General features: G+C 41.4%; 1 protein-coding gene across 2 annotated transcripts in view; it reads left to right on the top strand.

Annotated features, from left to right (window-relative positions):
* The first annotated feature begins 2,453 nt into the window (after positions 1–2,453).
* mcm9 (minichromosome maintenance 9 homologous recombination repair factor) overlaps positions 2,454–24,319 on the top strand; it is a 57,047-nt gene continuing 35,181 nt past the window's right edge. The window contains exons 1-4 of one of the 2 annotated variants that reach the window (XM_060850811.1): positions 2,454–2,473; positions 6,268–6,582; positions 7,628–7,944; positions 18,417–18,498. In XM_060850811.1, the coding sequence (XP_060706794.1) occupies positions 6,273–6,582; positions 7,628–7,944; positions 18,417–18,498 (709 nt within the window). In that variant the 5' untranslated portion in view covers positions 2,454–2,473; positions 6,268–6,272. Of the gene's footprint in view, positions 2,474–2,705; positions 2,886–6,267; positions 6,583–7,627; positions 7,945–18,416; positions 18,499–24,319 lie in introns of those variants that run through there. The other variant, XM_060850802.1, reaches the window with a different exon arrangement.

Raw genomic sequence — 24,319 nt, 5'->3', positions numbered from 1 at the left:
GTTAAAGAGAAATTGAATGCTGCAGTGTCAAAAGAGTTATTTTTCTTATGACCATTAAAGATGTTGACGTACTAATTCGAAGGCTTTCCCCTTGGACTATATATCCCAGGAAGAGCATTAAAGCAGATTTTATTCATAGTTGCAATTTGCTGACTGTATTTCTTACAACACTGACTATCCTTCAGAAGCCTTTTATTAGCTATGACCGGTACAGTCGGTTCTGCAAGAATGCAATAGTTGCATTCGTGTGTGACCTTGTGCCACAGAAAATCATATAATAGAAATAACAGAGCCTATAAGGAAAAATAAGGTTAGGGACAGACCACCAAAAATACCACTCAAAATCAAAACAAATATTGTAACTAACCTAACACAGGGGATAGCACAGTCTAAGTGAACATTAAAATCACATATTTTAATGAAATAATACAGTAAATTTAACACCATACTCTGAAAAAAATGAAAAGGAAAACTTTTGGGGTTATTGTGTTTGCTGAATTACAGTATTAAGACAAGGACTGAGGCTCATCATCATCATCATCACTTTTAAGTGTAGTTATGAGTACAGGGTCAGGATGAAAAATACTTCGCCCAGAAGTGGATGGCTGTGGTTCACTGTCCTCCAACTCTTTCTTGGGGGTTAGCTGAAAAGAAGTGTCTAGTTTTTGCTGCTTTACCATCTTTCTTCTTTCGTGAAGAAGCTGTTCATAGGGTTCCAAATAAGACCTTATGCCACCAACTGCTATCCTGCTGCGTTCTGCATTGTAATCATTGTCTTCTAAAAGCTGCAACTGTTTCTCCACTTCCTTCAAGATAGAAGACAAAAGAGAAGTGGAAAGCTCTCGTGGTGCTGCATCCTGGACTACATCGAGGGTAGACTTAAGGTAACTTCTCAAGGCTCGCGGTTTGGCAGAGTGGTACACCATCACAGGCTTAAGCTTTAAGTCTCCACTAGCATTGGCATCCAACAGCACAGTCATGCGATCCTTTGCAACCTTAGCATCTGGAGCATGTGCTACATTCTTAGAAACATAGGTTCCTGATGGCATTCGTTTCCTATATAAACCTGTCTCATCCAAATTGAAAATTTGATCGAAGTTATAGCCTTCTTCCTCAATCAATTTTTTCACCATGGGAAGAAATGTCATCACACATTCCTCACCTGCACTGGCAGCGTCGCCACATAACTTTACGTTATGAAAAGCATAGCGGTTCTTAAATCCAGCAAACCAGCCACTACTAGCACTGAAGGCAGGCACGTCCGCAGGATTTTCAGCTTTTTTCCTGAGTTCCTCATAAATTGATAAGGCTTTCTGTTTTATGGTGAGAAAGCTGGTCCCACATCGCTTTTTGGCTTGATCTTCTATCCACACGCTTAGATGCCTCTCCATCACCTCAAGTTCCCTTGGCCGTGACCTCACAGATTTGCTAGCACTCAGGCTTGTTCCAGCAATGCAGCTGGCTTTAATTCTTTCTGCATTGTCTCTAATGGTGCGTAAGGTAGACTCCTTTATTCCTGTTGCACGGACAATATCACATGTCCTTTCATTGCGCTCAAAACGCTTGATGACATCTAGCTTCACCTCAAGCGTTATAGCCTGTCTTTTACGGTCACCACCCGCGATTTTTTCACCTGGCCGCTTCCTGTACATACTCTTGTTACTGTGCTCTCCCATATTTAAGGAAAACACAGCAGGATTTGCAAAAAGCAAAAATGAACATTACAGAGGAGTGTACATTGCGGAAACGACAACATACCGCGCGATCTTCCTGACCATGTGACGCCGACGAGCAGACTCTCTCAGTGTAAGCCCGTATTCCTCCGTGTACAGCGACACCCAGCACCAGCCAGGGGGACGCGTAATAGCCAACACACCCGGGCGGAAGTTCGCATTTTAAAAACATCGCACGCCTATTCATCAATCTCTTTGCACGACGGAAGGCGCGCAGAACGACTTCTACGTCCTAAAGCTGAAGGCGTGTGGAAATCAAAATAAACTTTCTTTATCCGATTCATGCTCTCGTTTTGTGTCTGAACATTCACATTCCAACACAAAATGCACTTTAAAATTCAAAATGCACATGTTTGCAACCACACACCGGCCAGTCAGGATAATTAAAATGGTATTTTTCTTTTTTTACGTAAAAACGAAACTGAAATCGCAATGAGCGCGCGCCGAAACCTCTTCGTCGGGAACCTACTATTGAATTGTCAGAGGGGTGTAATTGCGTGTTTCATTTCTTCTGTATCATATTACTGCACATTATTCACTGCAGAATATTGTCACGTCAATAAATTATAATGGATTATATGGCACTTCAGCAGAAATGATTGGAGAGCTGCTAAAAAAAATCTAAGGGGAACCCACAATAATAGATTACCCTGTTTCCTGTATTTCTTGGCGGTGGAGTGGCTGGCGGGAGATGTGAATGGCAGTAGGGGATTCAGCGGCTGTAGTTGGGTGTGTTCCAGGTAATGTTCAGATACCTTCTGTTCATTCATTCACTGGGCTCCTGCGGGATATTGTATCTGCTTTCACGGTGCTCCTTCGCGTGAATGGGACGGGGTTCTCGAGATTGTGACGTCACCGGGTCTCCCCTCATTGTTGCGTCATCGTGTATCTCGAGCCCTGGGTTGCCCTCCCGATGACGTCAATGGAGAAGGGGGTTGCAGGGTTCCTCCTGGTCGCTGTCAGTTTCAGGGACCAGCAGCAGGTGGTAACCTCTGCAGTCTGTGCTTGCAATCTTCATTTTCACCAGAGTCCTTCAGAGGGTTTACTTTCATGTAGTGAACCTGCACTGACGTCGCATTACTGGGCACATGCTTAAATGATTGGATTCCAACCACAAATCAAATGAAGAAAATCGGAATTGCACATAGAAATGTGAGTAACTGCTGCGTGCAAACGAGTCCTGACTGTTTTGGAATCTGCACACGATAAAGCAACAACTTGCGGCTGTGTGGCATCGTCAAATATGCCACCGTGCACTGTTTTATGGAGGGAAATGGAAAAAATGCACTAGCAAGGCTTCAGAGAACCAAAACGATTTTTTTTTTGTAGAAATAGTTTTTTTTAAAGTGGAGCGTGATTTGGAGGGACAGAAATATTTCAGAAGGAGTTCACGGCGAATAATATGTTGTTAATGGGGAGGCAGTGATAGAGTAAAAGTTGGAATTGGAGCAATGAAGGTATAGGGAAGACAAGACAGAAGGTAGTTGTAGTATTCATACAAACTGTGAGGAAGGACGGGTAAAACAGTGGATTTTTTTTGTTCGCAAAATTATATGTCATATAACAACGCAGAGGCCATTACTGTACAGAGTTATACAGCAGGGAAACAGGCCCTTCGGCCCAACTCGTCCATGTCGACCAGGTTTCCTAACCTGAACTAGTCCCCTGCGTTTGTCCCACATCCCTCTAAACCCTTCCTATCCATCTACTTGTCTAAATGTCCTCTGCCACTTCCTCTGGCAACTGATTCCATATATGCACCATGCTCTATGAAAAACTTACTCCTCCAGTCCCTTTTAAATCTTTCTGCTCTCAAACCTACTGGTATGCCTTCTAATTTTGCCCACCCCCCACCATCCTGAGGAAAAGATTTTGGGTATTCACCTTCTCTCTGTACCTCTATAAGGTTACCCCTCGGCATAGTCTAGGGAAAAAAGTACCACCTCTCCTAATAACTCAAACCCTGCAGTCCCAGCAACATTCATGTAAATCATTTTTTCACCCTTCCAGTTTAATAACATGTTTTCTAGAGCAGATGACCATGACGGTCCACAGGTTTGCACTCATCCTTCAGATGAGTGAATAGTGTGATTCTCCCACCATCTCCCTATTAGGCAGCATGGTGGCTCAGTGGTTAGCGCTGCTGCCTCACAGCACCAGAGACCCAGGTTCAATTCCCACCTTGGGCAACTATCTGTGTGGAGTTTGCACATTCTCCCCGTGTCTGTGTGGGTTTCCTCCAGGTGCTCCGGTTTCCCCTCACAGTCCAAAGATGTGCAGGTTAGGTGAATTGGCCATGGTAAGTTGGCCGTAGTGTTATGTGTAGGGGAATGGGGCTGGGTGGGTTGCTCTTTGGAGGGTCGGTGTGGACTTGTTGGGCCAAAGGGCCTGTTTCTGCAGTGTAGGGAATCTAATCTAATTCCATTTTGTAGCTCGTTGGTCTAGGGGTATAAATCCTGCTTTGGGTCTTCTTCTACGTAGACTTACGATAGATCCTGGGTTCAAATCCTGGACAAGCACGCTTTTAAGTGGGTGGCACAGTCGGCGGCACAGTGGCACATTGGTTAGCACTGTTGCCTCACAGCGCCAGAGACCCAGGTTCAAATCCCGCCTCAGGCGACTGACTGTGGAGTTTGCACATTCTCCCCGTGACTGCGTGGGTTTCCTCCCACAGTCTAAAAAATTTGCAGGTTAGGTGAATTGGCCATGGTAAATTGCCCGTAGTGTTAGGTGAAGGGGTAAATATAGGGGAATGGGTCTGGGTGGGTTGCGCTTCGGAGGGTCGATGTGGACTTGTTTTGACGAAGGGCCTGTTTCCACACTGTAAATAATCTAAAATCTAATCTAATCTAATTACTCAGAGCATCATCCCGTTAAAAATAACCATCCAATTCCTTTTTGAATGCTTAGATTGAATCTGCCTCCACCATATTTTTAGGTGCAAACAACAGTGATAAGAGGTTTTTCTTCATATCATTTTAGCAGCTTTTGTCAGTTTCTATAAATTTGTGCCCTCTTATCCTTGAAAATTCCACTAGGGGAACAGTTTCTCTCTCTCTGTTCTATCCGGATTACTCATGATTTTGAATATCTGTAGTAGATTTCCTATTGGCCTTCTCTTTGCCAAGGAAAACAGTCCCAACTTCTCCAGTCTGTCTTCATAATCAAAGCTCCTCATCCTTGGAATCATTCATGTGAATTTCTTCTGCACTCTTTCTAAAGCCTTCACATCATTCTGTAAGTGCAGCTCTTAGAGGTGGATGCAATATTCTAGCTGAAGCTGGTCCGGGACAGCCGGACCAACCAACCCAACCACCCCGTGGCTCAACACTTCAACTGCCCCTCCCACTCCACCAATGACATGCAGGTTCTTGGACTCCTCCATCGCCAGACCATAGCAGCACGATGGCTGGAGGAAAAACGCTTCATCTTCCGCCAAAGAACCCTCCGACCACAAGGGATGAACTCCGATTTCTCCAGTTTCCTAATTTCCCCTCCCCCCACCTTGTCTCCGTCCCAATCCTCGAACTCAGCACCACCTTCCTAACCTGCAATCTTCTTCCTGGCCTCCTCCCCCACCCCCACTCCGGCCTATCACCCTCACCTTAACCTCCTTCCACCTATCGCATTTCCAATGCCCCTCCCCCAAGTCCCTCCTCCCTACCTTTTATCTTAGCCTGCTTGGCACACTCTCTTCATTCCTGAAGAAGGGCTTATGCCCGAAACATCGATTCTCCTGCTCCTTGGATGCTGCCTGACCTGCTGCGCTTTTCCAGCAACACATTTTCAGAAGCTGAACTAATGTCTTGTACAAGTTCAATGTAACCCCTTGCTCTTGTACTAATGCTCCTATTAGTAAAACTTAGTAAACTGTGTGTTTTGTTAGCCTGTGTTGTTGACCTGTCCTACAACCTTTAATTATTTCTGCACACATATATAGAGAACACAGTGAACCATGCATTCATGGTTTGAAGGCCAGTGCACACTTCTATGCCAAGAACAGAACTGACACTGAATTTTCATATAATTCAGTGGACAGAGTGTGCTCTACAACTGCCTTTTTTTAACTGAGTGCTACTTTTATAGCAGAACAATATATTCACAGTTACAAGGAAACAGTAGCAGTTCTGAACTGCTTTGAAATGTTTGAATGACGGCACTTTAGTTGAGTTGGACTTTGACCTGTAGAAACACATAACAGCTGATTTTAACCTATCGTTGGAGAGAGAGGATGGGGGATTGATGTGGGTGATGGAACCAGGAATTTTGCCACTGTATTTGTAAGGATTATTACTAAATGTATTCATGACACTCCATGATCAAATTCAATATAATTTCAATAAGTTAGTCTTAAACTATCAATAGCTTTTAAATTTAAGTTATGCCTCGTTCCAGTCATACAGTTTTTAAAATCTTCCTTTTCTTTAAGGGCAAGTGCTACTTTCACATTATCCATTCCCAAAAGCACTGATTTGCCAACAATGTTTGTTCTCCTTTTGTCACATAATTCCATGTATTTTTTGTTTTACAACAGGAAGGATGCATCTGAATCCAGAACAAGTTACCTTAATTGGACAAGTATTTGAATCTTATGTTGTAGAACTCCATAAAAATGATATCATCCATATTCTACAAGAGCCAGATACTGGTGCTCACTATCCAGTAACTGTGAATGCACTGACACTGTTTGAAATTAATATGGAGATTGGTGAATACTTAAATGCATTTCCGAATGAACTGTTTCCAATATTTGACAATGCACTGCACAGAGCGTCAATGACAATTCTGCAGTCATATCCGGAGCCACATAATTTGGTGATGAAACAAAAACTTCACGTGCGAATTTCAGGTCAGGGTAAATACTGAACTATAACATCCTTAGCAAACTGAAAATTGTAGCAGTATGATGATTGTCTGTTGATAGTTATTGCGTCTTCTCTTTCTTATGATTATTGGGAAGAAAAGATGATATCTGGGGTCTCCCAGCTTCCTGGAGAGACCCTACTGCTCCTTTTTCAAAATATTTCAACATGTTTTTGAAATATTAGTGACAGGGCAAAATGACTATCCATAGGGCTTTTCACTTCAGACTTGATCAGGGCAGAGGCAAGAATGGACCCAGTTCACACCCTCCATTCTCCTGTCTGATTAAATGCCTCTGAGCTTCTGAACATGCCAAGGGGGCGGTGATTCTGTAGCACCCAAGGAGTCTGTCAACCATCATCTGTCAGAGTTATGTTGTAACAAGATAGAGGACAGGGCACCAGACTGAGTGTAGTTTTGGTGTCCTTTTAGTTTTTTTTGGTTTTGTCTACAGTGGCTCAAATTTGCACCTAGTTGTGACAAGTGATTTTGAGCAGAGCTGCAGAATAGAAATTCATTGGGACACATTAAGCATTAAACAGCACCAGATATCCAATATGAAGGGCAGTGTGCACATGTTAATTCCAACACATGCTCCTTGCTGTATTGGTACAAGTTTCTGTATAGGGTTCAGAGCTTGCACCAGAAACAGAATAAGTCCCTTTGCATTTGCAAATGGACATCCTGTCCACTTGCACTTGGACATGAAATACTTTGCGGTCTTAGTCAAAGAGCACAGGAAATTAGTTCTTCTAATTTGTCCATATTTATTGTTAAACTATAATTCTGGTCATTTATCTCATTCATGAAGGACCAAATCAGCTGGTGCATTTTCCTATATTCCATCAGTAACTACACGTTTTCAACAGAAGTTCATTCAAACAGTTTGAGATGTCCCATGACCAAGAAAGTCACATTATAAGTGCAACCTCTTTTTCCAAAGAGAATGACAAAGCATTGTCAGTATTGATGAATTTGAAATTTCATGTTCTGAGTAAATCACAAATGTTATTTGTTTCTTTATTTGTCAGGATTGCCACTTTGTCCAGAACTGACAAGAGATCGCATACCAAAAACCCGAGATGTAGGTCATTTCCTCTCAGTTATTGGCACAGTCATACGTACTGGCATGGTGAAGGTGTTGGAATTTGAGCATGAGTATATGTGTAACAAATGCCGTCACATCTTCACAGTGACTGCAGACTTTGAGCAGTATTACACCACCTGCCGTCCTGCATCCTGCCCGAACCCAGAAGGTTGCAACTCTGTGAAATTTACATCCCTGTCTGGGTCCATGTCTTCTCCTGCCAGTTGTAAAGACTACCAAGAAATCAAAATTCAGGAACAGGTGATCTCAAATTATGTTACTATTAAAAATATGGCATTTAATTTTTGCTAATGAATATTTTGGTGTGTAAACTGTATTAAAATGGTTTATATGTATTTTAGTCATTTTTAAACCTTAATATGAAATCAAATATTTGTAACTATTAGGAGGTAAGTCAGAGGGTCAAATTTAATTTTCTTCATGTTAGACCGGATTTTTGCAGAGTTGGAACAACTCCAAAGCCTTTTAAAAACTGCGATCAGAGCCTGATTTGAAATTCCCACTCCCATTCTCATTCATGAATACAGGAGCAGTTATAGGACATTCTGCCTGCCAAGCCTGCTTTGCCATTCAGTTTGATCATAGCCAATCATCCACTTCAGTGACTTTTTCACGTACTATCTCCACCCCTTTGTATTTAGAAATTTAGATTAGATTAGACTTACAGTGTGGAAACAGGCCCTTCGGCCCAACAAGTCCACACCGACCCGCCGAAGCGCAACCCACCCATACCCCTACATTTACCCCTTACCTAACACTACGGGCAATTTAGCTTGGCCAATTCACCTGACCCGCACATCTTTGGACTGTGGGAGGAAACCGGAGCACCCGGAGGAAACCCACGCAGACACGGGGAGAACGTGCAAACTCCACACAGTCAGTCGCCTGAGTCGGGAAACGAACCCGGGTCTACAGGCGCTGTGAGGCAGCAGTGCTAACCACTGTGCCACCGTGCCGCCCACATTTGTCAACGTCTAATTCAAACATAGTCAATGACTTGGTTTCACAGTCCCTTGGGTTAGAGATTTCCGAAGATTCACAACTGTCTGAGTTGGAAAAAAATTCTTCTTGTCTTAGTCCTAAGGACCCCCCCCCCCCCCCCCCCTTAATTTGAAGTTGTGTCTTCCACTTCTAGCACATCTTATCTACATCTGCATCATCTATCACTTTTTATATAATTTGTAATTTTTGGTGAGATCACCACCTCTCATCCTTCAAAACTCTAGCAACTACAAGCCTAGTTTCTCCAATCTCTCTTTGTAAGACAATCCCCCATTTTAGGAACAACTCCTTTGAATCTTTGATGCGCATTCTTAATGGAAGCAATTTTTTGAAGTGAAGGAGACCTGTAATTTGTGTAAAGCTGAGCCCAGGTTCTAATTAATTGAGATAAGAGTTCACTTCTCCTCTGTCAAATTACCTTGTACGAAAGAATAACGTATCATAAGCCTCTCGAATAGCTTGCTATATCTGCATGTTAGCCTTCAGTAACTTATAGATGAAGACACCCAGATCTCTTCGTATATGTACCCTTTCTGATCTTTTACCATCAAAGAATTACTGTACACATCTGTTTCTCCTAACCTCATATTTTTCCACATTATGTTCTATTTGTTGTGCTCTTGTTCACTCACCAAGTGTCGAAATGCTATTGAAGTCACTTTACATCAATACAACCACGCACATTTGTACATAGTTTTGTGTCATCTGTGAACTTGGAAATATTACTTTTGGTCCACATGTTTGAATCATTGACCTAACATTGTCAACAGCTATGGTCCGAATATTGATCTTTGTGGTGAATCACTAGTCACAGCTGAAAATGTGTTGCTGGTTAAAGCACAGCAGGTTAGGCAGCATCCAAGGAACAGGAAATTCGACGTTTCGGGCCAGAGCCCTTCATCAGGAATGAGGAGAGGGTGCCAGGCAGGCTCAGATAAAAGGTAGGGGGGAGGGACTTGGGGGAGGGGCGATGGAGATGTGATAGATGGAAGGAGGCCAAGGTGAGGGTGATAGGCTGGAGTGGGGTGGGGGCGGAGAGGTCAGGAAGAAGATTGCAGGTTAGGAGGGCGGTGCTGAGTCCAAGGGAATTGACTGAGACAAGGTAGGGGGAGGGGAAATGAGGAAACTGGAGAAATCCGAGTTCATCCCTTGTGGCTGGAGGGTTCCCAGGCGGAAGATGAGGCGCTCTTCCTCCAACCGTCGTGTTGTTATGTTCTGGCGATGGGAGTCCAAGGACCTGCATGTCTTCGGTGGAGTGGGAGGGAGAGTTAAAGTGTTGAGCCACAGGGTGGTTGGGTTGGTTGGTTCGGGCGTCCCAGAGGTGTTCCCTGAAGGGTTCTGCAAGTAGGCGGCCCGTCTCCCCAATATAGAGGAGGCCAAATCGGGTGCAGCGGATGCAATAGATGATGTGTGTGGAGGTGCAGGTGAATTTGTGGCGGATATGGAAGGATCCCTTGAGGCCTTGGAGAGAAGTAAGGGAGGAGGTGTGGGCGCAAGTTTTGCATTTCCTGCGGTTGCAGAGGAAGGTGCCGGCAGTGGAGGTTGGGTTGGTGGGGGGTGTGGACCTGACGAGGGAGTCAAGAAGGGAGTGGTCTTTGCGGAAAGCTGATAGGGGAGGGGAGGGAAATATATCCCTGGTGGTGGGGTCAGTTTGGAGTTGGCGGAAATGGCGCTGGATGATACGCTGTATACGGAGGTTGGTGGGGTGGTAGGTGAGAACCAGTGGGGTTCTGTCTTGGTGGCGGTTGGAGGGGCGGGGCTCAAGGGCAGAGGAGCGGGAAGTGGAGGAGATGCTGTGGAGGGCATCGTCGATCACGTCTGGGGGGAATCTGCGGTCCTTGAAGAAGGAGGCCATCTGGGCTGTACGGTATTGGAACTGGTCCTCCTGGGAGCAGATGCGGCGGAGACGAAGGAATTGGGAATATGGGATGGAGTTTTTTACAGGGGACAGGGTGGGAGGAGGTGTAGTCCAGGTAGCTGTGGGAGTCAGTCGGTTTATAGAAGATGTCTGTGTTGAGTCAGTCGCCCGAGATAGAAATGGAAAGGTCTAGGAAGGGGAGGGAGGAGTCTGAGACAGTCCAGGTGAATTTGAGGTTGGGATGGAAGATGTTGGTAAAGTTGAACTGTTCAACCTCCTCGTGGGAGCATGAGGCAGCGCCGATACAGTCATCGATGTAGCGGAGGAAAAGGTGGGGGGTGGTGCTAGTGTAGTTGCGGAAGATGGACTGTTCCACATATCCTACAAAGAGACAGGCATAGCTGGGGCCCATGCGGGTGCCCATGGCAACTCCTTTAGTTTGGAGGAAGTGGGAGGATTGGAAAGAGAAGTTATTCAGGGTGAGGACCAGTTCACTAGTCACAGCCTGCCAAAATGAAAATGACCTGTTTATTCCTTCGCTCTCTCTTTTTCCTGTTAGATAATCTTAATCTATGCCAGTACATTACCTCCTATTGATAGAGTTTAATTTTGCTAATTATTCTTCTATGAGAGTCTTTATCAAAATCCTTCCAAGAAAAACAAGTATATAATGTCCATAGATTCACCTTTATCAATTATGTTAGCAACAACCTCAGAAAGCTCCAGTAAGTTCCTCAAACACAATTTCTCATTCACAAATCCACTCTGACTATGTTCAATGAGACCAATATTATCCAAATGTCCCATTATCACATCACTTATCAAAGATTCTAGCATTTCCCAACTATTGCTGTAAGGTTTTGGAAAAGCATGGCCTAGCTAGGGACAGACAGTATGGCTTTGTGCAGGGCAGATCATGTCTTACTAACTTGATTGAATTTTTGAGGAGATGACAAAAGGTGATCGGTGAGGGTAGAGGAGTTGGTGTTGTCCACGTGGATTTTAGTAAGGCTTCCAACATGGTCCCTTATTATAGGTTATCCAGAAAATTAAGATGCATGGTATTCTTGATGACTTGGACATGGATTCAGAATTGGTTTTCCCATAGATGACAGAGGGTAGTAGTGGAAGAGTGTTTTCTGATTGGAGTTCTATGACTAGTGGTGTTCCGCAGGGATCCGTATTGGGATCTCTGCTGTTTGTCATGTATATAAATGATTCAGATGAAAATGTAGATGGGTGGGTTAGTAAATTTGGAGATGATACAAAGATCAGTGGAGTTGTAGATGGTGTAGAAGATTGTCAAGAGGATACAGTGGGATATAGTTCAGTTGCAGATGTGGGTGGAGAAATAGCAAATGAAGTATAATCTAGGTCTGTGTGAGGTGCTGCACTTTGGGAGATCATCTAATACCAGGGGGCATGCATTTAAGGTGAGAGGGTAAAAGTTCAGAGGAAATAGTCCCTTAGGATCATAGGGACATACAGCACAGAAACAGACCCTTTGGTCCAACTTGTCCATGCTGACCAGACATCTGAAATAATTCACGTCCCATTTGCCAGTATTTGGCCCATATCCCTCTTAAACCCTTCCTATTCATATAGCCATCCGGGTAACTTTTAAATGTTGCAATTTTATCAATCTCAACCATTTCCTTTGGTAGCTCATTCCATACATGCACCACCCTCTGTGAGAAAAAGTTGCCCCTTAGGTCCCTTTTTAAATCTTTCCTTTCTCACCTTAAACCTATGCTCTCTAGTTTTGGACTCCCAACCCTGGAGAAAAGACCTTGTCTATTTGCCCAATCCAAGCCCCTAATAATTTCATAAACCTCTAAAAGGTCACCCCTCAGCCTCAGATGCTCGAGGGAAAATAGCCCCAGCATAATCAGCCTTTCCCTATTCCTAAACACTCCAATCCTGATAATGTCCTTGTAACTCTTTTCTGAACCCTTTCAAATTTCCCAACATCCTTCCTTTAACAGGGAGACCAGAACTGCATGATTTCCAAAAGTGGTCTAACCAATGTCCTGTACAGCCGCAATCTGACCTCTCAACTCCTATACTCAATGCACTGACCAAAACAGGTAAGCGGACTAAACACCTTCTTCACTATCCTATCTACCTCTGACTCCACTTACAAGGAACTACGAACCTGCACTCCAAGGTCTCTTTGTTCAGCAGCACTCCTCAGGACTGTTACCATTAAGTGTATAAATCCAAGTCTGATTTGTCTTTCCAAAATGCAGCACCTCACATTTATCTAAATTAAAGTCCATCTGCCATTTCTTGGCCCATTGGCCCATCTGATCAAGATCCTGTTATACACTAAGGTAACCTTCTTTGATGTCTACTACACCTCCAATTTTGGTGTCATCAGCAAACTTATTAACCATACCACCCATGTTTACACTCAAATCATCTATATAAATGCCAAAAAGCAGTGCACCCAGCACCGATTCTTGTGGCACGCTGCTGGTCATAGGCTTCCAGTCTGAAAAGCAACCCTTCACCACCACAAGATGTGAAGGGGAAGTTTTTTTGCACAGAGTGCTAGGAGTCTGGAACATGTTGCCAGGACTGGTGGTGGAGGCCGCTGTGAAAAGGATGCTTAAGATACTTTCAGATAAGCACTTGAATATGCAAGGAATGGAGGGATATATGGACCAAGAGCAGGCAGAAGGGGCTAATTGAATCTGATATCATGTTCAGCACAACATGGGCCGATGGGCCTGTTTCTGTGCTGAATTGTTCTAGGCTCTAAGAGGTCTGTACTTCACCTTCTTGTCTGTCCCTCCCTCAAATAATGGGGGATTTTTGCTACATTTCAATCTGGAGGGACCGTTTCAGAAACTATAGAATTTTGGACGATAATCGCGAATGCATCCACTGACTCTTTCAACACTCTGGATATCATGTCCTGAGAACTTTACAATCTTCATTGATCCCAACACAACCTTGAATTCCTTCATTCTCTTTTAGTCCCTTGGATATCTAATTTAGGAAATTTCTTGCATCTTCCACAACTACGTACAACCACAAAATATTCTGCTATTTCTCTATCTCCCATTATAAATTCTCCTCACTCTTTCTGTAACTGATCCAAATTTGTCTTGGTCAAAAGTTTCCTGTTTGTGTAACTATTGAAGCTTTTGTGTTTTTCGAGTTTACATTCTTTTTGTACTCTCTCCCTTTTTCATTTGCTTTGTCCTCCTTTGCTGTTTTCTAAAATCCTTCTAATCCATAAGTTTACCCCATTATTTCTGTGAAGTTTATCGGATTTTTCTTCAAATTTTATGCAACCATTCCCTTCCTTTGTTAGCCACAATTGGCTTTTTTTGGGTTGGGGTGGGGGGGGGGGGGGGGGGGGGGGGGCGGGGGGGAAGGTTAACACTGAGCCTTGAAGGAATTGACATTTTCTGTAAACTATGCAACACTACTTTAAAGCATGTCTACTGCCTATAAATTATTGTACCTTTCGAGGTGTTGTCACAATCCACCTCAGCTAATTCGCTGCTCATCACTTCATAATTTCCGTTGCTCAAATTAAATACACTGACTTCAAATTGAATTACCACCTTTGAAACCAAACCTAACCTAACATTCTATCATATTACTTATCCCTGAAGGTTATTTTAATAAAAATAAATTAACTTATTAATGACAAGCACTTCATCTGCTTAACTGTCCTAATCGTGCACACACATCTGAGAGCTCAGATCAATGAGTGCATTAATCAGCATCTGTTTTTCAAGTGAAATGTGCTGTTGAAATTGCTTGACTGATGTCTTTACATGGTTATAATAAGATGTTTGTTTTCTGTGCTACCTTTCCAAACTCTTAATGTTTATTTGGACATAATGAACTTTTGTGAAGTGTTTTGTGAGCACACAAACTTAGACAAACAAACACACAATTAATCAGCAGAGCCAAAGTAATGTTGTTATGTGGTGCCAGCAGAAAGCTCCCCTGCTGCAGACTGAATTTGATTCTTGGCCTCCGGCCGTGCTATTCTTTTCAGAAAGTGTGTGACTCATGAAACTGGCAATGCAAGAGAAATTATGCTAAATGAATGGCATTACGCCATGTCAAATTCTAACAAAATTGGGACAGGCAAGAAAGTAGGGGATCGGGGACCCATGTGAATAGGGTAAGTTACGCTAAGCCTCCATAACTGAGCAAATTGAAGCATCCTTACTGAACCAGTCTAAATTAGCAAGTGTAAGTTAGAGTGTACAGAAAGTGAAACAAATGAAAAGAAAGATAAGATGTTGAAGGGTAGAGAGAGATAGAAGAAACACACAAAATGTAGCATTTGCCTTTTTCATTATAAAATAATCCAACAATAATTAAAGTTTGACTGAAATTGCACACTTGTTCATTTTCAGTAGCAAAGAGGTTATTTGAAAATAATTGTAAAAATTTAATTGAATGGAAAAAAACCTGCTTTTTGTCTATCATGGCTAATTCTTTGGAGCTGATTGTAATTGGTCATTGCTGTACTGCAGAGAAAGGAGCTGGCTGTTAGCTGAATCTCTATGTGGTTAAGGCTTTCTCTTTTCTTAAGGTTCAATGTAGTATACAATTTGAATGTAAAATTAATAACAATATATGAAAAACAACATAGATATGTGATTGCGACATATAAATAATGAATTAAAAAGCATTAGGGATGGTGGTACTGGTGATGTGTCACCGTTGCAGCAGGTGGGAGTACCTGGACACCAGTTTGGCCTAGAGCAAGTATGGCTGCTGCAAGTGTTTGAAATTCAGCTTAGACTTTGAGCTAGAGGTTAAACTCAAAGATCATAGTCTTTGCCTCGTCACCCAAGCAAATTGGCTTAAGCCTGATGAGATCAGAGTAGTGAATATGTGACTCAGAGACTGGTGTGAGAATGTGGGTTATAGTTTGCGAGCTCTCTCATCGATTAGTAGACAAAGTGGAATCTGTACTGATGGGACAGTCTCATGGGACACGAGAAGAAATAATGACAGCTTGTCAGAAAGGCATGGCAACGACCATGAGAAATCTTAATCTACATATTGACCAGAAAAATCTGATGGGCAAATGTAGCTGCTACTTGATCAGTGTAATGATGTCGGATTAATAATAAACCCATAGTTAAGTGCAGCTGGGTAGCACCAATCAGAATATGATTGAAATGTACGTTCAGGTTGAGGGAAGGAGGATTTGGTCCGAGATTGTTTTAAAACTTTAAGGGTGATTATGAGAGATTGAAAGCAGAAGGTTAAAATGATCTGGGAATTTAGGTTAAAGAATAGGTCAGTGGCAGATATTTCAAGGGGATATTTTTAAAAAATGCAGAATACATATATTTCAATGAGTCAGAAAACTTCAAGGGATGGACTCCCCATCTGCACTTGACTAGAAGTGTTAAAGACAGTATGAAATTCAAAGAAAGGGCATCTAACTGTACAATGACAGATAGCAGATGAGAAAATTAGATGGAATATAAAAGGCATGATCAAAAAATTAATGTAGAGGATAAAATTGCAAATATTAAAAAAAACCTTTGTAAGAATTTCTGTAATTATTTAAGGAAGAAAGGTAGTGAGAAAGAGAGCAGGAAGCTACAAACTACACTTGTCATAGAAAAGATAATAGAAGATATTATTTAAAAAATAAATTTGCACTTCAGTTCAAAATAATCAGGTAGAGTCAACATTGTTTTGTGAAAGAGGAAAAAATGTTTGACCAATTTATTGGAGTTTTGTAACAAAGTAACTTTTTTTCTTGATAAATGGGAACTGGTGGATATACTGTACTTATAAATGCAGGAAATTTTTGAAAAAGTGCCACATCAAAGATTATTGCAGAAAATAAAACACCATGTAGTAGGAGATAGCATGTTGGCATGGATTGAAGATTGGTCAGTTAAAAGGAAACAAAAAATATGCATAAATGAGTCTTTTTCAGATTGGCAAGATGTAATCCATATTGTACCATGGAGATCGGTGAAATGTTAAAAATCTGCCTACTTCCCTGCATCAAATATTTCTAAGTTATAGAAATGACTGAGATGGGACAGAAGGTATTGTCACTAAATTTGCTTGTAAGAAAAAGATAGTACCTGCAAAGAGAACATGAGGAATCCACAAAGAAATTTGATTGGTTAAGTGAGTGGGCAAAGATCTGGCAAATGGAGTACAATGTGGAAAAGTGTTGCATTGTCCATTTTGGTAGGAAGAATTAGAAAAGAACCATGAAATGCATAACCATCAAGGTGTCCCTGGACATGAAGCATGAAAAATTAGTCTACAAGGACAGCAAGTGATGATAAAAGCTAATAGAATGGTGTCATCTATTGTGAAAGGAATGGAAACCAAAAGTAGGGAGATTATGCTTCAGTTTTATTGGTGAGGCTGCATTTAAAATACTTTGTCTTTCACAGATTCATAGAATCACTACAGTGTGGAAATAGGCCATTTAGCCCTTCAAGTCTACACCAACTCTCTGAACACTATTCCATTCAGACCGTGTAACAGTGGATTTCTCATGGCTAATCCACCTAGCCTATACATCCCTGGATACATGAGCAATTTAACATGGCCAGTCTACCTGGCCTTCACATCTTTGGATTGTGGGAGGAAATTGGAGCACCCGGAGGAAACCCTTTGTCATCTGATTTATGGAAGGATATAAATGTTGGAGTCAGTTGAGCGAAGAATGCCTGGAAGGGAGGATTTGTCTTGAGAAGCAAGGTTGGGTAGACTAGGCTTGAATCTACTTGCATTTAGGAAATAAAAAGTGATTTGATCGAATGATATGATCCTGAGCAGTCTTAATAGGGTCGATATGGAGTGAAAGTTTCTTCTTACATGGGAACTGAGTACGGGGAGGGGGGACCACTGTTCAAAAATCAATTTTCATCCACCTCCTCAAATGAGAACAATTATTTTCTCTGAGGGTTATGAGTCTTTGGAATGCTTTTCCTGAAAATGCAGTGGAAACAGAGTCCTTTAATATATTAAAGGTAGAGAGGTTGTTAGATTATTTACTCTTTCACTCCCTTGCTTATCAGAGTAGGCAGGAATGCAGATTTGTAGTTACAATCAGATTGGCCAAGCTCTTACTGAATCGCAAAGCAGGCTGAATGGCTACTTCTGCTCCTAGTTCACATGATTGTGTAAGAACTGCAAACTTCCATACAGAATTCTATGTAACTAATTGCCAAGCCTCTTCGTCAGATACTGGTGTAGCTGAAATTCTCATGAAAAGCCTGGCAACTTGGACAGCAACTTCCTGGATATGCAGGTTTAACTGTGCAAATGTGAAGCTGTGCTTTGTGGCAGTGAAAATGAGCAAGTGTCTTGTGTTATTCCTGAAAATTTTAGTTATTTTCAGAATTTTTAAATAAAAGTTAATAATTTTTTTTCCCTTTTTATGTTGCTTGTCTCTCTCTCACTCAATCTTACTCCCACTTCTGTTCTTCCTATTAGTACATTCTTTGTTGCACTTTATGTCGTTCATTAAGGATGCTTCAATTGGATTTGTTACGGAGACTTACTATTGAAAATCCTACTTTATAACAAGGAGTACTGTCTGCCTCACCATTATTTTTACTGCAATGTCTTGGCCAATATTCCATTCCAAGCCTTGTTTTATACTAGCCTAAGTTTGTTAATTGAAAACCTATTATAACCAATTTCCTGTTCCAACATTTTAGCAGAACAAATGAAGGCTAATTAAACATCTACAAATTGTAATGTTGCCTGGTATTGCAATACCTAGAGGCTTAGAATATGAATTAGTATCAACAGGAGAGTGGATTTATACATATAAACAACAATTTGCTTTACTCATTATATACCTTTCCTGGCATTATATTAGGTTCAGAGACTGTCTGTGGGAAGCATACCTCGATCTCTGTTGGTTGTACTTGAAGACGACCTTGTGGACACCTGTAAATCTGGTAAGTTTTACTTCGTAAGTTGCATACAACAATTCTGAGCTAATGTATCAAACTGTATTCACTAATTGACTAAAAAAAACTTGTCCCCATTATTTAAGCCTGGAAATTTCCTTGATTTGGTTTTATCTCAATAATATTGCTTTAAACAACTATAATGGGGGGAATTGTACAGTTTTTTTAGTAATTGTTTAATTATTTATAGAATTTATTCTAATAAATGGCCATCTTAATTTTACAATAAAATGGTCTGAAATTTATTGTTTTTACATAGTATCCAAAGTTATCATTTTAAACTGAGTCTACTACATTTTAAAAAAAACAGAAAAATTATGTTAAATAGTGTACAGTGTTAAAGTTGCGAATCTATCTCAAAGTGGAATTGAGCTGGAATAGTAGATGATTTATGTACTATATTTTAAAAGAATGTGTTCATTATTTTTGATGCTGGAGATGGAAGATTTCCAGCGATGGCATAAGGAGAATTCCCTAATAATGCTTAATTGGCATTCTGGGATGTTTTACTTGAACAAACAGATCGGATAATGTCTTGTTCAAAGGGGTACAATTCAAACAAAGTTTCCTCAGTATTGCACTGGAAAATTAACCTAGATGAGTACCAAAACCAGGAGTAAGGCTTGAATGCATAATTTTCTGTCTGACAGATGAGGATGCAAACAGTTTTCTTCTACCATAAGAACATAAGATGTAGGAACAGATGTTGAGACTGCTTCAGAATTCAATGAGATCATGGCTATTCTGATTAACCTTAGCTCCACTTTCCTGCCTTTACCCATAAACCATTGATTCTGTTACTGATTAAAAATTCTGTTTATCTCAGCCTTGTATATACTGTTAGATTTCCAATGGACTACCTCTACCAGGGTACTATAAGACATAGGGGCAGAAATTAGGCCATTTAGCCCATCAAGTCTGCTCTGCCATTCAATCATGGCTGATAGGTTTTTTTAACTCCATTTTCCCGTTGTCTCCCAGGAACCTTTAATCTCCTTGGCAATTAAGATCATATCTGTCTCTGTTTTAAATATATTCAATGACCTGGCCTTCACAGCCTTCTGTGGCAATGATTTCCATAGATTCGCCACTCTCTGGCTAAAGACGTTTTTCCTTATCACCATTCTAATAGATTGTCCCTTTGCTCTAAGGCTGTGCCCTCGGGTCCTTGTGTCTCCTACCAATGGAAATATCTTCCCAACTTCTACTCTGTCCAGAGTGTTCAGTATTCTGAAAGTTTTGATCAGATCCTGCCTCACCCTTTTAAAAGTATAGTCCCAGAGTCCTCAAACAATTTTCATATGCTTTATCTCTTATTCCTGGGATCATTCTCGTGAACCTCCTGTGAATCTGCTCCAGGGCCAATACATCTTTCCTGAGCTACGAGGCACACAATTCCTCACAATATTCTACATGTGGTCTGACCAGAGCCTTGTAAAGCCTCAGAAGTATGTCTCTGCTTTTATATTCCAGTCATCTTGAGATGAATGACAACATTGCCAGTTTGCCATGTACTTCCAAGTGTTCAGAAATCTCACCTTTCACAATGGACTCCAAAATCTTACCAACAACTGAGGTCAGGCTAATTGACCTATAATTTCCCTTGTCATTATCCTGTTCCCCTTGTTATTTTGTACCGACACTACTTGGGTGGATGGATTCTACATTTTACAATCCAAGATTATGTCTTACTATTATGCGTATTCTATCCCATAGTAACAAAATTACTCCACCCCTTTCTTCCTGGCTGTCAAATACCCTGAATATTTAGGGCCTAGCTACTATCTCCTATTCAACAAATCAATTTTGGTTATAACAGATACAAAACTTTTAAGGCAGTATTAATTTGAACATTTAGATTTTTTCATTTGACAAAATCCCTCAAACAAAATGTAGTTTTCTTGAATCATTTTTAATTATCATGAAAGTTATGAAATTGTGAGAAATGGCCTGTTTGACTCTGATTAAACACTTGTCAGGTTCAGGCCTTTTTGACATGCCACCAATGGGCTTGTTGTATTTGGGGAGTCAAGGATTTGTCTGGTTCTCATGCTGAACTGGCTCATTTTGTCCTGGGTGATAGTTTGAGGGTGGACAGTGGGAAAACTGTTTTGGAGACAGCGGGAAATGAGGGATAAGGGTGTAGTTGGTCGGAGGGTGGGGGAACACAGATGGAAAAAGTAAGTTTGCTATTGAGTCCACCAGAAAGAAGAAAAGTTGCTTGAAGTGTTTACTCCAGTAACAGCAGTGATCTTGTAAAGTCACTCAGCAAATGGTTAGAAGTGGCAAAATGTGTGAACCTGAAAACTATTATTTGGAATCCTACAATTATTGTTGGACCGTTATTGTCAGATGCAAGCTAGTTTCATGCAGGTGGATTGCTTACCCATTTACAGGGAGATCACATCAAGCGTTGGGGTCAGTGGTTGTTCAGTCATAACCTCTCCAACACCCCTACGTCCTAGATTCCATTTCCAATTGCTGTCCGCAATTTTTTTTAGGGCAAGAAATGCGCAGTCACACATTGACTGTCTACCCCATGTTTTGGATTCACAACTTGTAACATTAACATTTCAAGGCCCTGTGCTATTACAGATACTGGTTCAATCTTTATCTATATCCCAGTCATTTCATGTAAGCAAGCTAAGGACTTGTGTATGATTTTCAATTATGAAATATGACTAATAACATTTAACTGCTGGCTTAAAGCCAGTTAATCTGAAGTAACAATACCGCCAATTACTAAATGAAAGGGTTTGTTGGTTTTTAAAGATTTTATTGTCACTACATATTTCTTAATATATATTTTTCCCTTTCTACAATTTTGACTTTCCATAACATGCAATCCAATATGTGCAACACTGATACAGATTTAGGAGAAATGTTGCAACTATTTTGGGATTTGAAGAATAAAGTCCTTTGCAAAGTATTATGTGAATTCATTTTCTTTCCAGTACTTTATCTCTGTGGGAGGAAACACTATGACAATGTGATTAAGACCGAGAACATTTGTGATTGTAGCAATACATCAATATCTTGTACTCTGTTGTAATATAAAATTCCTTTCAATATTTCACTTATACTTGTCATCATTTCGATAGTCTGACTTATTGCATAGAATTATAGTAGGACATAATTAATAATAACTTTTATAGAACATTGTTTAAATGTCAAAATAATACATCAAGAAGTGTTTTCCCCCTTTGACTTTGGGATCCTGCCATGGGTTCACTTGGATGCATCCTGAGTGCACATTTGATCAGCAAGACCACATCTACAGTCTTCCCATTTGCCATCTGCTATTTCACTGCTTCCATGTTCAGGCCATGTTAGGGATTGTGGATGGGTTTTTGATCCTGCCAGCCCAGAGGGCTGGGCTCAGCTCTGGAGAATTGGCAGCCCAGCCTAGAGAGGCACTCCATGCTGCAGCACTCAGAGGGAGAAGCTGGTTTGTCTTTTGGAGCATTGGGGATATCTCTCCAAGTGAATCATTGGGCTGTGCTTTGCAGCCTTTCCTGTCCATAGCCCTGCCTTAGTGGAGTGGACCGACTGGCCCTGTTGGCTACCTAGCTGAATATAGAGCAGCAGCTTCTGGTGTGCTTGCGGCTTTTACACATGACAGCTGCTGCTGTGGTGTGGTAAAATCACCCGCTCCTCATTGGATTTTAACCGTTGCAAGTCTCCAGTCCCTCCATGCCTCCATGGTCCTCAGTGGCAGGTGTCCTGAAGTAATGGGTGACACGGTGGCACAGTGGTTAGCACTGCTGCCTCACAGCACCGGAGATCTGGGTTCGATTCCCACCTCAGGCGACTGTGTGGAGTCTGCACGTTCTCCCCGTGTCTGCGTGGGTTTCCTCTGGGTGCTCCAGTTTCCTCCCAAAGTCCAAAAACAATGTGCAGGTTAGGTGAAATGGCCAAGCTAAATTGCCTGTAGTGTTAGGTGAATGGGTAAATGTAGGGGAATGGGTCTGGGTGGGTTGTGCTTCGGCGGGTCGGTGTGGACTTGTTGGGCCAAAGGCCTGTCTCCACACTGTAAGTAATCTAATCTACTCACCTTCACCCCCTGTATATTCTCAGTCAGGAAAATTTAGCTCATAAGGCTTTGATTCGATTTGATTTATTATTGTCACATGTACCTGGGTACAGTGAGAAGTGTTGCTTTGCGTGAAGTACAGGTAGAACATACCATACAGAGTGCATTAGGGTAATAGCACAGAGCAAAGAATACAGTTGTGGCTGCAGAGAATGTGCACGAAGAGTGAGATCAACATTAATTTTAAAATTTGAGAGGTCCATTCAGAAGTCTAATAACAGCAAGAAAGAAGCAGTTCTTGAATCTGTTTGTGCACGTGTTTATGCTTTTGTACCTTCTGCCCAACAGAAGCGATTATAACCGGGTTGGAAGGAGTCTTAGAATATGTTGGCTGTCTTTCCTGAGGCAGCAGGAAGTGTAGATGGAGTCAATGGGTGGAAAGTTAGCTTGTGTGATGGACTGGTTAAATACCCTTGTCAACATTTATTTCCTGTTTGTGCCTTTGGAACATGGTGTATGCATTTTCCCCATAATGTGCACCTGTCCTGCTTCGAAAACTGATGAAGGAAAGACCGTTCTCCACAGAAAGTGATTGCAAATTGGAAATTGCATCATTCTTCAGCGAGGTCTGTGAAGCTTCAGAAAACCAGCAAACATGGTTTTGTCAAAGGGAAATCAAAACTAACTTATTTATTGGAGTTCTTTAAAGAAGAAACTTGGACTATAAATTAGGGAGGTCCAGTGGATATATTGTATGTAGATTTCTAGAAGGCATTTGATAAAATGCCACATCAAAGGTAATTGCAGAAAACAGAAGCTCATGGCTTATGGAGGGGGTGGGGGGTTGGTAGTGGGTAACATATTGGCATGGATGGAAGATTAGTTTGCAAGCAGGAGACAGAGAGTCAGAATAATTAGATCTTTTTCAGGCTGGCAGGATGTCATGAGTGATGTGCCACAGGGATCAGAGCTGGAGTCTCAACTCTTTACAACTAATATAAGTCATTTGGATGAAGGGACTGAATATATTGTAGCTAAATTTGCTGATGACACAAAGCTGTGTAAGAAAGTGAATTTTGAAGAGGACATAAGTAACCTATGGTGGGATATAGATAAGTTAAGCGAGTGAACAAAGATCTGGCAAATGGGGTACAATGTGGGAAATTGTCCATTTTGTCAGAAAGAACTTTTAAAAAGAACCATACTATCTAAATAGTAAGAGTTTGCAGTGCTTTGCGATGCAGAGAGATCTGGGTGTGCTAGTGCATGAATCACAGAAGGTTAGAATGTAGGTACAGCAACTAATGAGGAAGCTAATAGAATGTTACTATGTATTGCAAGGGGAATTGAATGCATGAGTAGGGGGATTATTCTTCAGTTATACAGGGCACTTGTGAGACCATATCTAGATTACTCTGTACAGTACTGGTTAAGATACTTACAGAAGGATGTTACTGCATTCGAAGCAAGTCAGAGAAGGTTTCCTAGACTAGTACCAGGAATGAGTTGATTGTCTTATGAGAAAAGACTAGACAGGCCAAGCATGTATCCTCTGGAGTTCAGAAGAGTCAGAGATAACTTAATTGAAACATAAAAGATCCTGAGGGCACTTAACAGGTAGATATTGAAAGGATGTTTTCTCTTGTGGGATAATCTAGAACTTGGGGCACAGTTTAAAAATAAATGTGTGCCCAGGTTGTACATTTGCTGGCTAAGCTGGTAGATCCGTTCTCAGATGTTTTGTAACTATGCTAGGTAACATCGTCAGTGAGCCTC

This window comes from Hemiscyllium ocellatum, chromosome 3 (genome assembly GCF_020745735.1).
Source record: "Hemiscyllium ocellatum isolate sHemOce1 chromosome 3, sHemOce1.pat.X.cur, whole genome shotgun sequence".
NCBI lineage: Eukaryota > Metazoa > Chordata > Chondrichthyes > Orectolobiformes > Hemiscylliidae > Hemiscyllium > Hemiscyllium ocellatum.
Note: the sequence above shows the minus strand (reverse complement) of the source record. Positions and strands in the feature narration are given on the sequence as shown.